General features: G+C 47.9%; 1 protein-coding gene across 8 annotated transcripts in view; it reads right to left on the bottom strand.

Moving 5' to 3' along the window:
- Nucleotides 1–18,184, bottom strand: part of LOC147010504 (lethal(3)malignant brain tumor-like protein 2) — a 76,243-nt gene that overhangs the window by 46,412 nt on the left and 11,647 nt on the right. For 5 of the 8 annotated variants that reach the window (XR_015052482.1, XM_085860043.1, XM_085860049.1 and 2 more), the window contains one exon: nt 5,587–5,740. Coding sequence is in view for 4 of the 8 variants with exons in the window: in XM_085860043.1 (XP_085716169.1) it covers nt 5,587–5,740 (154 nt within the window). In the remaining 4 variants the exon portion in view is untranslated. Of the gene's footprint in view, nt 1–5,586; nt 5,741–16,427; nt 16,567–18,184 lie in introns of those variants that run through there. The other 3 variants (XM_085860044.1, XM_085860048.1, XM_085860047.1) reach the window with 3 other exon arrangements.

The following is an 18,184-nucleotide window of genomic DNA, read 5'->3' as shown; positions in this document are numbered from 1 at the left end:
ACAAAATAATACGGGAGATGTGTTGGACGAGACTCGTAACGGCAGAGAGAGAGTGACGGTGACGGAGAGGGAAAAATTAAAAGGGGAGACCGAAACGTGTAAGACGAGACACGAGGTGATGATGGCAGAAATAATAGTGGAGACGAAGGAAACGAACAAGGTGACGGAAACGCAAATAGTCACGGAAACAGAGACACGGGAGATAGAGGATGAATTGGATGGGGTGGAAGAAACTAAAAACGAACACACACACACACACACACACACACACACACACACACACACACACACACACACACACACACACACACACACACACACACACACACACACACACACACACACACACACACACACACGTAGCGGGGGACCATGAGGGGGAGCTCGGGGAAGGTGTCGTGACCCCGTGCAAGCAGCTGGATAGCCTCCTTCAGGAACGAGGGGAGGGAATGTGCCCCCTTGAAGCAGATCATGACCAGGTGGGTCCGGTCGAGCTTTGCGAGGTGGAGCGGATGAGTGAGGGGAACGGGTGCACGCGGAGATTGGGGGTTATGGAAACCCTGGGACCCCTTGTGGTGGTGCTAAATTCCCAGCATGGTTGTTCCGGTGTGTGTGGTGTCGAAATGTGTGTTTGCGAGTGTGCCGAAATGCGTGCTTTCCAGCACGCATGGTGTGGATGAAGCACCGTGTGTGGATGAGGCACCGCGTGTGTGAGTAAAAGGCGATGTGTGAGAGACCGCCTGTGCGAGGTGGCGGTATGAGAGGGAGATGGCGGTTAGCATGCGGGAGACCGCAACCGCATGTCCTAGTGTAATGGTGAGGTGTGTGTGTCGTGGCAAGCAGGAGTGTGCGCGTTGAATGGTGACGACGATTGCGACAGATGAGGGACAAAGGCCGAGTAGCAGCCGTAGCTGTTTTGGGGACCATGCCGGGTTTGCGCGGCTGCGCGAGTGAGACCCGGTCCGGAAACGCTGCGGTGGATTCGAGCCGACCCCGCAGACAGACAGAAGGTAGGCTGGATAATGGATTTGGACCGGATGGGTTCCCCACGCGAGCGTGTTTGTAAAGCTCCGACGAGCAGAGCACATGTGTTCGCGTGAGGAACCCCTCAAAACGCGAGTTTGCTTTGGATGCACAGGATGACGTGGTGGCTGCATGGTTGGAATCCGGCAGGAGGGCAATCCCTGCCGGATGGTACCGTCCGATAAGGGATGAGGTACGAGAAACGCGAGCAGCTGCCATGACGTCACGGAAAAGAGCGCAGGTTGCGAGTTGCCGCGCTGGTGGGCGCATAGAAAAATAGAGAGAGAGAAAAGCAAGCCTCGCCACTTCGAGTGGACACGAGCCCCAGGCAGGGGGTGGAATACCCCCTTGCTTAGGGGGCACAGGAAGTACTAGTTCGGGGGATGGGTTAGCGATAGTTAGACTGGCTTCATGGGGCAGGGACAAAGCCTCATGGAGCCTGTGGAATGGATTAGTCAGAGTGATTTCAGTTTAGATTTAGGAACAGGGAATTTTTGGGATTTTTGGAGACGTGGACAGACTGGAAATGTGAAGTGGAGATGTAGCTTAGCTACGTAGAGTAAATGGAACGTGCATGAGTTTTAAGGGATGACGAGGGAGCACGAGTTAGTCAGGGGATTTAATTAGGAAGAATGGCAGTGTGGAGTGTTGGTGTGAGTGGAAAAGAGTGAAAAGTGTACAATGAGTGAGTGTGTGACAGCGGGCCCAAGTGTGTGAGTGGAGCGAATGTGGTATGCATGGTGCGATGACTGATTGGGGGGAGGAGTGATTCCCACCCAAGAGACTCCGGGGTCAGTCGTTTAATGTTAGTTAGTGGGTAGTTAAATTTACTAAAAGGAGGTCGTTTTGTTGTTCGTGTCGAGAGAAGGCATGAAACCCGTTTGGAGGGGTGCAAGAGTTCATGGACCGGCTGGGAGCGTGGCTGTGGAAAGGTGAGTTTTGTTTAGTGGGCACCCCGGGCACTGGACTAGTCGGCCAGAGTAGGCCAAGGGCCCAAGAGGGGCCGGGATAGTGTAATGGGCACAGGCGACCCGTCGGAAACGGGACCCATAGCGCCAGAATGCCACGGGGGAAGTGTAGTGGGCACGGGCGACCCTCGGAAAGGGACCCGAGGCAGCAACACGACACGTGGGCATCGGAGGGGGGCAATGCCAGAGAGGGCAACCCGCCACGTTGTAGGGAGCAGCTAGGCTCGTAGGCAGCCTGCGGGCCTGGGGGTGCCATGGTTAGAGTTCGGCAGAGGGGGAGTTCCTGCCAATTGTCACGCTGCCCAGCCAGGAAATTGTGCGAGGGCACGACCCAAATTTATAATGGACACCAACACAGGCGACGGGAATCATGGTTTTTGGAACCGATAGTTTTAAAATATGAGGCGTTTTTGGCAAGCCCCGGGGTAGTTTCAGGTTAATGAATGTTAGGGTAGATAGGAGATGTACCCCTTCGCACCATCCATCCCTTCGCTCGTTGTAGGCCGCTGGACTGACCTTGGTCGATTGCTAAACTCTGAGGAGGCCATTCTGAGGCTTTGTTGGGCCTCGAGACAGGATGCTAGTCTCTCCCTATTCCCCTCCAGAGAGGGAATGTAGGGGTTGGGAGTAGGTTAGATTGACAGGATAGGTTAGAAGGACAGAGACGATAAAGGGGGTTAGGGAGACGATTATAAAAGGGAAATAAAAATAAACAGGGGATAAATTTTGTTGTGTTGTGTGGCAAATTAAGGGAGTGGGTATGGACAGAGACAGGCAAAGGCGATAGAGTGGGGGGAGACAGTAGGCTTGGTCTGAGCACGCCTTCAAAGCGGCCAGTACCACTGCACTCCCTTCAGACCTGATGGAATCAAACCAAAGGCCGGCCAGCTTCACCTGCCGGCCTGTTGTGCTGCAGCTGCCTGTTCTGCATAGACTTGCCTTGCCATACCTCGTTTGCCTGCCTCTGCCATGACCCCATGCCTGCTAGCCCTTGTTTGTGTTTGCCCCTGTGTCCATCCATCACCATGTGCACCAGGACCATCCAGTTTTGCAAGGACTGCCCTGCAGGCAGCCCATGCATCCATCATGCTCATTTGTGTTTTGCGACCATCTCCATCCATTCCCCTGCATCAATGGACTTTGAAACGACTTTTACCTTCTCCCCTTTCACAGATCACAAGTCCTGGCTCATGGTTAAGTAATGGATAAGTTGAGTGAAAATTGTAAATACGTGGAACCCCACCTGGATGTTTGTTTTATCGCCGGCAATTTTAGTTAAGTTGTCCGAATGAGTCTGTGAGAGTTTGTTTAGGTAGTTACGCAGTGCATTAGGTTATTTATTTTTGGGACACGTATAAAGAAATGTCGCACTCAGAGATCCGAAGGTAGAACGTACAGGGGAAAACTTAGACATGCTGGTCACATGAAAATTTGACGACTCGGGACGAGTAATTTGACCTATAAAAAGGGGAGGGGGTAGTGTTACGAATTTGGGAATTCGATTGCACACAACATACAGGTTCCTTTAGTCAGCTATGTCGATAAGTGCTTGTTCCCTAGATAGCTCACCTTTCATTGTTTAAATGTTCAGAAATCGATTAGATGCACTGTGGATCGATTTAATAGTTAGGGAACGAACAATGGAGACATCCCTCCCCCTCTTCTGCGAAGAGGAAGAACCACCCTGCTGTCCCGTGACTCATGATGTCAACAACTCCCTCCCACCCGTGGATGAGCGGGGGATGGAGCACGAGGGCATGAGTCACGAGTCACGCCGGGAGCGGGGGAAGGGCGGGAGAAGGATAAGAGGATATCTTTTCTTTTGTTCGTGGGCAGAGTTGGAGGAGGGAGTTGAGGGGAGTCGATCAGCAGACTGTCGGGTCCAGCTTTGCTTGCATTAGGGTTGAGGCCTTCGGAAGCTTTTTGCTTTGGTGGTTCAGTGAGCTTCGGCTTCTGTTTGGCTCGGGAGAGCTTTTTGCTTCGAGCTCCTTTGTTTTGGAAGGAAGTTGAGCCGGTTGCTCGGCTCGAGCTGTAAACGGTGGCTTCTTCTTTTTGGTTTGTGGAGCTCTTTGTTCTCCATTTTGGTTCCCGGCTTGGTGCGACTCATCGACCTCTTCGTGGAGGTGGATTCCTCAGGGAAGCGACGCATTGACGGGAAGGATCGGCGCCTCGTCTCACCAGCACGTGTTGAGAAGTGCGGGAGGATTCGTGGGAGCTCGGGAAGGATCGCAGCTCACGGCGATTGGATCCAGCTTGCACTCGCTGGAGCCCGGGTCAGAACAACTTGAAGACCACCCATACGAGGTGGAGAGGTTCGAGATAGGCTCTGGATTTCAGCTCACCTGTCCTCCGAGCTGGAGCTCGTTATTAAAGGCCTCTACCACCATTTATTGGGTGTGTGTGTGTGTGCGTACGTGTGTCCGTGGGCCCGTCTAACAAGTTGGAACTGCTGTTAAGTGCAAGTGACTGTGCATAATAAGTAGATGGTTGTAGTTCTTTTGTTGCTGTATAATTGCATACGTGTTTTGCCTTGTTTAATTGCATACGTGCTTTATTATAATAAATGTCCTTGTGTGAATGTAAACCTGTTCTTGCGTCCATTCCCTCATTGAACTGCCCCATCTTGCACTCGGAATATAGTTGGTTTTTAAATAGCCGGTAAAGTGATCGGGTCCAATGGGACTGCGCGATAATACCCCGCTCGGTTATCCCAAAAGGAAGCGAGCTGCTTAAGTGGCTCGTTTCCAAGTGGTCCCGTTGAGCTACAATCTCTCGGTAACCTACCCGTGCGAATAATTAGGTAAATCGAAGATTTGGCGATCGGACCCGGTAGCGCGCGGGTAGAGTGCGGACAAGTTTGTGGTGTGGTTACAAACACACCCGTGGCTGGTTTCCGGCGTTGATCCGGAAAGCCGCGACTGGATTGTCCGTTCGGTGGGCGAAGCGACCGCTATTGGTCAGACGTGGTCGTCCGCACGCCGGCGGGCAGAATTCTACAACAATATATATACATATATATGTAACATACATACTATGAAGTTTTACCCGTTGCTTTGCCGGCAAATTTGATCAAAAGAAAATATGCTGTACTTCACAAACATTCTGCTCTATTCATTCAATAAGTTGTTCGAGGTAATCTTCCATCTGCTTGGAAGTCAGCCAACATCACCTTCCTCAACTATCCTTGCTGCTTATACATGGTGTGAGCAAACATCACTCAGTGTTGGATGCTTTGGTTGGAACCTCTGCTTAAAATGAATGAAATGAAACATTTTGAAAATTTCAAATTATTCTCACTCAGATTTCAACATCACCATAATCCAAATTGTTAAGTTGTTTAAACTTTATTTTTCCAAAAAAGATTTGTAATAACAGATACCACTGGGTGGAGCGACGCGATACACTTACACAGAGAATTGGGGTCTTCCTCCCCCAGATATGCAACCCAGACAGAAACCATACTTGGGGTACCCTTAGGCAACATACAAAATTTGGTTGTATTTGGTTCAGTAGTGTTTTAGTTTTTGAAGCATATATAAACAAATAAACAAACAAACAAATATACAAATTAACTTTTATAGTGCAGATATCCCACCGCTTTCTGATACACCATTCTTTTCAAATGAAATAGTGGTGTCAGCTTTGGATTCATTAGGTTGGTTGGCTGTGGCTGGGTCTGTGCACAGTTCTGTCTTGTCCTCTAACTTTATTCCAAAAGAATCCTTCATTGTTATCACACAAGGGGCATCCTGCCAGGGCAAAGGAAGGCAAGAGAGACAACAGAAAGAATAAAAAAGGGAAATATTTACATATACATGCAAAAAGTATCCCAAACTGAAGAAAGAAGAGCAGCATGTTGAAAGAATAACGAGAAATTGTGTGAGCTGGTCTTGCATAACAATGGATGATGAACCAAGCCTGAAAACATGAAATCAGGGTATCTTTGGGGAGCAAAAGATCTCTGGCTTTGCACCACCAATCCTCCTCACCCCTGTTGTTCAAAAAATATAAATCCACAAACCCACTCCTTGCCAACACCCTAAAATCCAAAATTTTCTCTCACTTTCCATCCTTTATTATCCTGCAAGTATTTTGTAGTAGGGATGAACACCCATTTTTCCCCCACTTATACAACTGTGCCCAAACATCTGCCTTGACTCGTTCTTACCTAGTCCTTCACAGTGCAATCTATCTCATGTCCAATTATTCCACAAAATGGTGGTAAAATTAACCATCTATTCTACCCTCTTGCTTCCAATTTCCTGTGCTTCTGACATGGTATGACCCCAAATGCTTGCTGCACAAAGATCTTTGCAATAAAAATCGAAATCATTCTCACCTCCAGGCTCAGTCTCGACTGACTGAACTCCATGTATTGCACATTGTGCTGCTGTTGAGGGCAATATTTCCTTCACACTTAACCAATAAGATAACAATGGTACAAGTTTAAAACTAATCCAATTGGTGATTTGTCTGAATAGTTTATCTGCATCCTTGAAGAAAAATGGCATATAGCATTTTGCCGATTCTACCATCGAAGACAATCCCATACGCAAAGAAGAAACAACTAGAACAACACTCGGTAGAGCGTACACCTCCGCCAGGCTTAACAGTTTAAACTTTGTATCTCACTGACAGCGTATACACTGAGGTTTCAAGCCTCTGGTGTCAGCCTATGAGCCAGTGCAATTTGAATCTATCCAAGCTGTTTAACTATGACATATTATATATATTATGTTTGTGGGGGTAGATGGAGGAATTTCACAGAAAAGTTAGGACTGTATAGAGAAGCTTGGTCTGTGGACGTGGAGACATCTCGATGTAAATTAAGTAGGGAAACTGAGCTTAAGTGTTACTTGTCACCACCACATGTTACTTGTTACTTGTTACTTGCTGTGTTAATTAGGTAGGGATTAGGTCAATTTCCCCCAGTATGTAATTGCCCCTGTGACATTTTCCTGTTTTATTTATTTCAAGACGCGATGAAAAGGGATCACATCCTTAAAGAGCAGGTTTTGGGTCGCTGATGTGATTTGAAGGTTGTAAGCACATTAATAAACGTGGGGTATTTATTTTCTTACATTTGAAACTCAAAATATGCCAAAATTAACTTTTAAGTCAAAACTTTTCTCGGTGATCGAAAAACAGACTGGAAGTTACCGAAGATGCTATGACGTAACATTCTCTGAAAACTTCGTGAACATTCGGAAACAGCGTGTAAACAATGGTGAGATGCGAATCAGAGAGCGATTTCAGCGGCGATGAAATTGAGTGTGCTCATTCCGATATTGCCGAGGACGAGTCGGAGGATGATGGGAATTTATACTATGGAGTTTCTGGCCGTGAGCCATATAAATTTGAGCCACTTGTAGGATTTTCCCTGGGTTTTAAAATGACTTGGATAAAAAAACTGGCAACATGTATAATTTTGTGGGCCACGACCAGTGGGCACGGGGGGGGGGGAAGAGTGGGAGAGGGGGGTCTCCCCCCTTCCGCTGTCGGGGGGTCTGGGGGTTCTCCCCCAGGAAATTTAGCAATTTTAGATGCTCGCAGGTGCATTCTGAGCATGCAAGTAGAGACACAAATTAGTATCTTGGCATCAATTTTGTAAAAAAAAATTCTCACTTACAACATATCTTATATTTATCATGTATGCATCTTCACCATAAATATTTAGAATCTTTTTTTAATTTTTTTTTTTAATTATTTTTAAAGCAGTTGAGCAGCCAGAAATTGACTTAGGCAGCCACCCAAATGAGCCCTATGGATGGAAAACACTGACTTGCAAGTGCCAGAAAACAGCCTATTTGGTGTACAAGTGGCAGGACTGATTGTCCGGCAGTTCACACTGACAGACTCCACCAGACAGATTGGTTTGTAGATTTTCATTTTCTTGTCCGATGCATAAAATAATGTAAAGTTTGATTCGTCTGTGACTTGATATAATAATTTTTTTTAACCCTCTAGTAGCCTGGTGTTGGCTCAGTGGTTAGGGTGGTGGCTTGGGATCCTCAGGTCCGGAGTTCAAGCCCCGTCGGCCGCTGAATTAATACACCAGGGGGTTGACTCAGCCTGTCATCCTTCCGAGATCGGCAAAATGAGTACCAGTTCCAGTGTGTGTACTGGTAGAGGGGCACTGCATCAGCGACAGTTGCGCTTCAAGAAATGATAGCTACCCTGGCAGCTAAGCTGCCATACGACCACCACCAACCCTCTAGTCACTCAAGAGTCAGAAATAGAATGAATCAATAATGGACCCAAATATAATGGACCCTTGGTGTTGAAGTCTTTCTGACAGCTGAGCTTGACCCCAGTGAAAGTGATGATGGTGTGGCCGATGGGGAAGAGATTCTCAGCCACGTTCCCCATTACGGGTTACAACGTACGGACTTCCGGATAGTGATGACTTACTCTATTCTAATAATTTCTCGATTTCTTATGCGCATTTAGAGATAAATACAATGCCCCAATCCTTGAGAGGTGACAGTGTGAGAAAATGAAGTAGGAGCCAGCTGAGGAGGAGAAGGCTGAATGGTGGGCACAGCGTCACGCTTGTTTTGAAACCGAGCTCACTCATTGCGTTGCCTACATAATCCCCGGCTGTGAAATGGTCACCACAAATGACAAGTCTATCCAAAGGGTCCTCTTTACAAATCTTATCCACTGCCGGCGAATGTTTGATTCCTTCGGGAATCGGTGGGAGCGGTTACCCGTTTTCCAGCCATTTTCGCAAAATATGACGACACACGTACGAGGCATGATGTGCAAATATCCAAATAACTTTGTTCTACAACAATTCAAAATAAAAAAAGGATAAGATAGACAGTTGCAAGCTCAAAATAAGTGAAAGAACGGCCCGCTGAACTGGACACTTCTTCAATGAGCGAGTGAGCTTCCGCTTTGTTTTTGAGAACGTGACGTCACCATTCAGATTGGCACACGGCTGTTTTTTTTCAACGGCCTCGAGAAATAACAACTTCGGAGTTAAATCTCATTAATTCTCCCAATAGTTAGGCAACCACAATAGTTTGCATCAAACTATTTAATGCACATATAATCATATTGATAAATTTTCAGAACATGTTTGGTGACCTGCAACCTGCTCTTTAAAACGGCGACAACCGAGCTGCACGTCCAAGCAGGCAGAAAGCCCTGCCTCCAGGGGTGACACGGCTGGCAGAACCATGCCCTCAGAGTGGATGATTAATGGGCGTGATGTCAGAGAGCCGGTGGAAGGAAAGTGAGGTTCGGAGCGGGAGAACGGAGAGGACACAGTTGTGGGAGGACACGATTGAATAAGGGGGTCTGGCTGGCTGTCTACGTCTGGACATGACGAGATACAGCAACACAATTCTTGTGTCGTGCTGTGAATTTGCCCGTGTGCTGGACAAGATGCTAGCCATTCCTGTTCAGTGGAGCCATGAAGTGTGTAAGTTTGAGGGAAGAAAAGTGTTAGGAGCGGGAGAACGGAGAGGACAAAATTGTGGGAGGACACGATTGAATAAGGGGGTCTGGCTAGCTGTCTATGTCTGGACATGACGAGATACAGCAACACAATTCTCATGTCATGCTGTGAATTTGCCCACGTGCTGGACAAGATGCTAGCCATTCCTGTTGAGCGGAGCCATGAAGTGTGTAAGTTTGAGGGAAGAAAAGTGTCCCTCGTGGCCTTATCACAAAACCTCAGAGATTGTCTCGTCATATGGTCGAGGAGGAAGGTGGGTGATCGTTGTGAGCGAACCTGGTGTGAGAGAGGAACATTCTGCATATTTGTTCATGAGAAGCCGCACGCCGGTTGGTGGGCCCTGATGTTGAATACCACCTCACGAAATACCTCACGTACGTTTCCCGCCCAGAGAGCGGCTCGGCGTCATTTTGGGCAGATCTTCCCACGCAGCACACAGCTCGACCCCAAAGTTCAATAAAGACCATCTCTGGACAAAGCTAAGTGCCAGAATTAAGGGAGGATTTTCTTTTCTTTTCTTTTCTTTTCCCCTTGTCTGTATTGAAGTCCGTGTGTAGAGGTGCCTCAACTTTAGGCTTTAATTTACCTCACGTTTTATTATTGCACTTTGAATTATTACCATTGTAAATATTTGATCTATTTTCATTAAACTTCCGCATTTATTTTAAGTTACTTGTGTTGTCGATTTGTCATGGGTTCGAGATAAACCCCATTGTGCTTCCATCCGTGCCACCCTTTTCTTCCTGGGCGTGCCATAATCTCCGAGAAACGTGGCTGTTCGCCTCCAAGGAAAACCGCTCGGTGATCCAGCCTGGTCGGTGTTAACCACCAGTCCATGACAATTGGGTCAGGGGAATTAACCTAACCACTCAGGGTCGTGACAATCGCTGATCAGGAGTGGGATTATTAACTCCCTCGGGAGTTAGGATTCGAACTCTGATCAACATTTCACAGGGGACACAAAACTGGTGATCATGATAATTGACGTCAGGTCATGCAATTCCAACCCTGATTAACATTTGTTGATTAAGGGTGGGATTTATGGATCCATCGGGACCACGATATTTGGGGTCGGAGCGAGCTAAGCTTACAAAAAAAACCCCCAAAAAAAAACATCGGGAATCTAATTTTTTAAACAATCACCTCTCTCCCGAGGGAGAAAGGGTTGCAGTTTCGGTGGGAAGATAGTGATTATGAAGGAAGCGAACCAGGGGTAGAGCTGGGTGATGACGATAGGGTAGAAACCTTCCCCATTCCTGGGCCGTCAATTCAGAAAACGGTGTGCGTTGGCCCTCCATGTTCACGTTGGAAAAAAAAAGAGGAAATAAGGTAAGGGAATGAAGGATTGAAAGACAGAATTTGAGGGGAAATGAAAAGACAAAATGAACATGGGGATAAAGTGATGACACAAATAAATAGTGGAATGAAGGGACAAATTGATGAACAAAGGAATAAAATGAGGGAAATGGGAAACATAATTGTTGAACAAAGGGAAGAAATAAGGCAAAGGAATGGACGCTTGGAAAGGCAACAATTCCAGCGTTCGAAGGGTAAAGATGCATCGTCCTACATGCACCAGGTGAAGCAGCAATTTGCAAACAAACCCCAGGTTTACAGTGACTTCCTGGGCATCATGGAGGAATTAAAGTCACAGAGTATTGATACCGCAGGCATCGTCAGCCATGTCTCAAACTTGTTCAAGCAAGGGACAATACAATTTGATGATGGGTCTCAACACCTTCCTGCCTCCCGATTGAAAGATTGAGGAACAGCCGAATGATCTGATCAGCATTACCACACCGACGCAAGCTGCACAATCCATGGGGCATGCGACAATTTAGCCTCAAAATGTTAACTTGCAACACATGAAACTTTCACCCACACAACCCCCTGCCAAGCCAAGCAGGGGTTGGACACAGGGGGAGCTTAGTGATGTTGAGGAAGGCAGTGGAAATGGAGAGGAAGAGTGGTAAGCTTGTCAAATGGGTGGGAAAGTGATGTTTTTGAAAGGAATTTGCAGGTCCAATTTCAGAGTTCAGATCCAGATAATGGTGGTGAAGGTCAATTACTCAGTTTACTAATCTAGTGCAAGTGATGCGAAGGTAGAGGGTTGTGATGAGTCTAATGCTTCTCACTGTTGTGATGCAGATGGTATAGCTGTACAGCTGTTGAGAGTGGATCTACAGAAATGTTTTGGCATGAGTGTACGGTAGGGAATAACACATTGGAAACTGTAAAAGAAGATGACATTGAAGCAACGAAGATCCTGGATGAGGAAAGTGATCTTCATGAAGCACTGCTTCCCAAGCTTGGCACTCACAGGAAGGCAAGCCCTGAAGTTTGTTTTGTCGAGCCAGAATTGGAGCAATCCCAAGAAGGATGTGTTGAGGAGAGTTGCAGCAGCTGTAACTTTCCCTCAGTTGAGCGAGAGACTCATCTTGAAAGGAACCAAAGTGAGTCGAGAGCAAACTTTGAAGAGAAAATGCCGCACTTGGTGTGAATGTAGAGGATTCTGGTGATGAAGATGATGCTCAGAATTTTACATGTATTATTTCTGCACACAAGCAGTAGGCACGTTTTTGCTTCACGTATGTACCCCCGAGTTATTACCTCTGCCACAGAAGGTGAAGGAGGTTATGTTTTCACCCCTTTCTGCCTGCTTGGCTGTTTGTTACTTGGCAAAAAATTATTTTTGCCAAGTATGTTGGTCTGTTGCATTTGTCGGTGTTTGTTGTCTATCTGACACATGATTTTTGCCCAGTTTTCAAGCAATCGTTCTGAATTTGTTTTTGTGTGTGTAGGTGACTGGACAAGAACAGCAACACTTAATTTTGGTGAAGATCCGAATCCGGATCCGGATCTGAGAATTTTTAAAGTGATTCTTCACCATTAAAAGATGGGGCTAAAAACGATATATAGCATGATATCTCAAAAAGTTGTGGATGGATTTGGATGAAACGTGGTGGATATGTTGGGTGTGTGACAAGGAAGAATTGATTCGATTTTGGTGAAGATCCAGATTTGATAATTTTATAAAGTGATTCTTCACCATTGAGAGATGGAGATAAAAACGATATATAGCATGATATCTCAAAAAATTGTGGACATGTTGGGTGTGTGGCAAGGACTAATTAATTTGATTTTGGTGAAGATCTGAATCTGAATCTGCATACAAGAACGATTTGATTTTTAAAGTGATTCTTCACCATTGAGATATAGGGCCAAAAACGATATAGTACTGGATAGCACGATATTGAAAAATGTATTGGGCCTGATATGTTCTCATGGATCAGGCATTACGTAGCGGAGGTATGCGCTCTACCGAGTGCCCTTCTAGTTTGTTATTCTTTTCAGGATTAATCGTGGCAGCAGTCTGTGGAATTTATACACTGCCCAAATAAAGCGATGAGCAACGTGCGTGGGGGGGGGGGGAGAAGACGCAGGGTGAGAACGCAGGGAGGGGCTGGGATTCAGGGGGAGAAGAGGGTGGTCGGGACGCAGGGGGAGAAGGGAGGGGCCGGGACGCAGGGGGAGAAGGGAGGGGCCGGGACGCAGGGGGAGAAGGGAGGGACCGGGACGCAGGGGGAGAAGGGAGGGGCCGGGACGCAGGGGGAGAAGGGAGGGGCCGGGACGCAGGGGGAGAAGGGAGGGGCCGGGACGCAGGGGGAGAAGGGAGGGGCCGGGACGCAGGGGGAGAAGGGAGGGGCCGGGACGCAGGGGGAGAAGGGAGGGACCGGGACGCAGGGGGAGAAGGGAGGGACCGGGACGCAGGGGGAGAAGGGAGGGACCGGGACGCAGGGGGAGAAGGGAGGGACCGGGACGCAGGGGGAGAAGGGAGGGACCGGGACGCAGGGGGAGAAGGGAGGGACCGGGACGAAGGGGGGGAAGGGATGGGCCGGGACGCAGGGGGAGAAGGGAGGGACCGGGACGCAGGGGGAGAAGGGAGGGACCGGGACGCAGGGGGAGAAGGGAGGGACCGGGACGCAGGGGGAGAAGGGAGGGACCGGGACGCAGGGGGAGAAGGGAGGGACCGGGACGCAGGGGGAGAAGGGAGGGACCGGGACGCAGGGGTAGAAGGGAGGGACCGGGACGCAGGGGGAGAAGGGAGGGACCGGGACGCAGGGGGAGAAGGGAGGGACCGGGACGCAGGGGGAGAAGGGAGGGACCGGGACGCAGGGGGAGAAGGGAGGGACCGGGACGCAGGGGAGAAGGGAGGGACCGGGACGCAGGGGGAGAAGGGATGGGCCGGGACGCAGGGGAGAAGGGATGGGCCGGGACGCAGGGGGAGAAGGGATGGGCCGGGACGCAGGGGGAGAAGTCGAGGGGGAGAAGTAAAGAGGGGGAAGGGTGCAGGGAAAGCAAGGAGGATGTGGGGCATGAAGGAAGCAAGGAGGGGATAGAACATGGAGGAAGCAAGGAGGGAGAGGGACACGGGGTGGATGGACACGAAAGTGAGGGACGTAGAGCAAATGTACAGTAATGTTTGCCATGGAAGATGACCTCGGGTAAATTATACAGTAAAAAGAGCATAATGTTCGTGAAGTACAACATGTTGTCCTTTAAATAAAACCATCAGCAAAGCGACGGGTACTTTTGCAGTTTTGCTCGTATTAAATAAGGCAATTCTCTGTATGTGTGTATGTATGGGTGTTGCATGTGTGTATGTACGTGTATGTATGGGTGTGTGTACGTATAGGTGTATGCGTATCTGAAAATCATGGAAAACAACAGGGCTGGGCTAATCTCAACCAAATTTTGCAAATGTGTTGGTAATACCCAGAGTCAGGTCATCCCCCTTCCCCCATTGTGAGTGGTGTGGGGGGGGGGGGGACGACTTTTTCACCTGTACACATGCCATAATGCAAATGCTTTACTGACCCATTCTGCAGATAGGGGGATTATTAGAGACAGCACAAAACATATTTGCCCCACCTCCACCAATACCCCATCATCTCCCCAAATGAAGGAAGAAGATTGACAGTTATAAAATGTATTGGTGGAGGCAAATGTTAAAACTTACATGGACAAGCACAACAAACAAATCAGTGGTTGAATAAATTTGAGCATGTACATTAGTAGAGCTGATGATAAAACTGAAACTGTTATACTTTTGGAGACATCATGCGTGCATTAAAAGGAATGTCTGGAGAAATCAACCATGCTGGATGTGGTTGAGGGAAGAAGAGGAAGACGTAGACTGTGTATCTGCTGGATGGATGGGGCTACAACCCAGCTGTATCTGGCAGAGCTTTGGAAAGCAGTGCAGGATATGGATGTTTGGACAAATCCGATCATGAATGGCACCAGAAGTTGGACATGACTTCACAGAACTAGATAGCTCGACAAGAATGCACAGAACACCTTACCTTGTGCAGTTTTGAGAAGAAAAAAAACCCAAAACAAAAAAATAAAAATAAAACATGGGAATTGCGAAGGGTGTTTTCCATTTTTGCTAATCACATTCCCGAGCACGATCTATATGTCCTGCGAGCTGTCATTTTGTCTGAATCTCGATATTCCTCAATGCTGAGACAGCGACACAGCAAATTTGATCAATTTGACATGACGTAAAATAGTGCAACGTTTGTCCAAGTACTGCTGAACTGGAGGTTCGAGTTCCGCTTCGTGTTCTACAATGTTCAAAATATAACTTTGTCGAAATCAAGTTGTTGCTCGATCATAAACTGATGTGTACAGTGTAGAGACAGACAGACAGACAGATAGATAGATATGAGCGCATCACCCCACTTTTGGCTTTGCGCTCACAGGGCAATGACCCTTCCCATGTCCTTTGTCTCAAGACTGCACAGGGTAAGGAGTTCTTACAAGCCCGGTGTTGGCTTCATGGTTAAGGTGGCTGGCTCAAGATCCACAAGCCCGGTGTTGGCTTCACGGTTAAGGTGGCTGGCTCAAGATCCACAAGCCCGGCGTTGGCTTCACGGTTAAGGTGGCTGGCTCAAGATCCACAAGCCCGGCGTTGGCTTCACGGTTAAGGTGGCTGGCTCAAGATCCACGAGCCCGGTGTTGGCTTCACAGTTAAAGTGGCTGGCTCAAGATCCACAAGCCCGGTGTTGGCTTCACGGTTAAGGTGGCTGGCTCAAGATCCACAAGCCCGGTGTTGGCTTCACGATTAAAGTGGCTGGCTCAAGATCCACAAGCCCGGTGTTGGCTTCATGGTCAAGGTGGCTGCCTCAAGATCCTCAGGTACATACAAGGAAATTGTTTGCAGGAGGGAGGCCATCGAGTCAATCATGCCTACGCAACAACACCACCACCACCAGTAAACCTCAAGGTCTTCAGTTTGAGCCCTTATCAACTGTTGAATGAACACCAGGTGGGTTGACTCAGCTCTTAATTCTTCCGAGGTCGACAAACTGCCTTCCAGTGTACACTACTAAGAGGGGACACCGCATCAGCAGCACGGCCACCCCCCCAGAAAATGATGCAACCAGCAGTTCTTATGAATCACCTGGTTTATATCATCAGCCGGGGACCAATCTGCTCGCATTCGTTGGTGGACGTTAAAAGATATCATGGGGTCTTTTAACGAACAATAAGCGGGGTATCTTCGACTTCGTGAAGTTAAAAATAAAAAATCCTGCTAAAGCCGACAAGGGGGCACTGCATCAGGGGTCTCTACAGCAACCCCCCCAATAGATGATACTCCTAGTCCAATGTACGTACAGTACGAACGTGCACGAACACTTGTAAACTGTACTTCGTGTTTATAAAGTACGCGTTATTATAATAATAATAATAATAATAATAATAATAATAATAATAATAATAATAATAAGGCCACAATGGCACACAACGTGAGGCACCGTCAGTCAGGTGACTTTTATGATTTCTTTAATTACCGTCGATCTCGGGCTCCGTTCGTATCGACCTTATACTTATCGATCTCAAACAAGGACATTGAACAGACATGAGGTACACGTCCATGTACTTGTGTCCCTCACGCCCCTCACCTTTCCGCCCATCACCAGTCACCACGAGGACAAATGGAACTCAGGTCGACGGATTTACACGACCGCCCTTCTCGAACCTTTGTTTTTTTGGGTTTTTTTTGCGGTGTTTTTAATGGATTTCATCAGTAATCCTAAAACACGAGTCAACAACGTTTCACCCTAGCTTCGTATTTTTACAGAAACAGAACATCGGCGAGATGAAGGGCGAAAGAGGGAGAAATTGCAAGCCGTGCTTAAAGATACACCGAAACGGCACTCGGGTGTGTTCGATCCCCAATCAGCCTGAGGAGACTCGTCAAGTGGCTTGAAGACTCGAGCTGTGTATTGATATTGGTGAATTATAAATGCTTACACGTGATTGGTTGTCGTCATTTGGCTTGTATGTGTTGTGCGCATGCGCAGTAATAACTCGGCCAGTTGGGCCCAGCGATGTTCAGCGTGACCCTACTCCTTGGCTTTTTCCACAAGATCTTGGCTATTCGTTGTTCACCTTGGCGTCTTGGTTTTCTATTATCATCGCTTTTCCGAAACCTTGTGATTTCTTGGCTTTTTTCATTGGCTCACCTTGGAATTTATGAAAACTAGTACGTGGCCGTACGTGCAAAATAAAAAACTTTCAACCTACGTGCCAGAAACAACAACACACAGGCCGTTCCTTCACTCTCGCGTGGCCGTACGTGCAAACCAAAAAAAAAAACTTTCAAACAACCACACAGGCCGTTCCTTCACTCTCGCGTGGCCGTACGTGCAAACCAAAAAAAAAACTTTCAAACAACCACACAGGCCGTTCCTTCACTCTCGCGTGGCCGTACGTGCAAACCAAAAAAAAAACTTTCAAACAAACACGCAGGCCGTTCCTTCACTCTCGTGTGGCCGTACGTGCAAACCAAAAAAAAAAACTTTCAAACAACCACACAGGCCGTTCCTTCACTCTCGCGTGGCCGTACGTGCAAACCAAAAAAAAAACTTTCAAACAAACACGCAGGCCGTTCCTTCACTCTCGTGTGGCCGTACGTGCAAACCAAAAAAAAAACTTTCAAACAACCACACAGGCCGTTCCTTCACTCTCGTGTGGCCGTACGTGCAAACCAAAAAAAAAAACTTTCAAACAACCACACAGGCCGTTCCTTCACTCTCGCGTGGCCGTACGTGCAAACCAAAAAAAAAAAACTTTCAAACAACCACACAGGCCGTTCCTTCACTCTCGCGTGGCCGTACATGCGTGGCCGTACGTACAAACCCCCCAAAAAAACTTTCAAACAACCACACAGGCCGTTCCTTCACTCTCGCGTGGCCGTACATGCAAACCAAAAAAAAAACTTTCAAACAACCACACAGGCCGTTCCTTCACTCTCGCGTGGCCGTACATGCGTGGCCGTACGTACAAACCCCCAAAAAAACTTTCAAAAAAACCACACAGGCCGTTCCTTCACTCTCGCGTGGCCGTACGTGCGTGGCCATACATGCGTGGCCGTACATGCGTGGCCGTACGTGCAAACCCAAAAAAAACTTTCAAACAACTACACAGGCCGTTCCTTCACTCTCGTGTGGCCGTACATGCGTGACCGTACGTGCAAACCCCCAAAAAAACTTTCAAAAAACCACGCAGGCCGTTCCTTCACTCTCGTGTGGCCGTACGTGCGTGGCCGTACATGCGTGGCCGTACGTGCAACCCCCCCCCCCAAAAAAAACTTTCAAACAACAACACAGGCCGTTCCTTCACTCTTGCATGGCCGTACATGCGTGGCCGTACGTGC

The sequence above is a fragment of the Eptatretus burgeri genome, chromosome 16 (genome assembly GCF_056783735.1).
Source record: "Eptatretus burgeri isolate ZD-2024b chromosome 16, Ebu_testis_v1, whole genome shotgun sequence".
NCBI lineage: Eukaryota > Metazoa > Chordata > Myxini > Myxiniformes > Myxinidae > Eptatretus > Eptatretus burgeri.
This window is presented reverse-complemented; position numbering and strand designations above follow the sequence as displayed.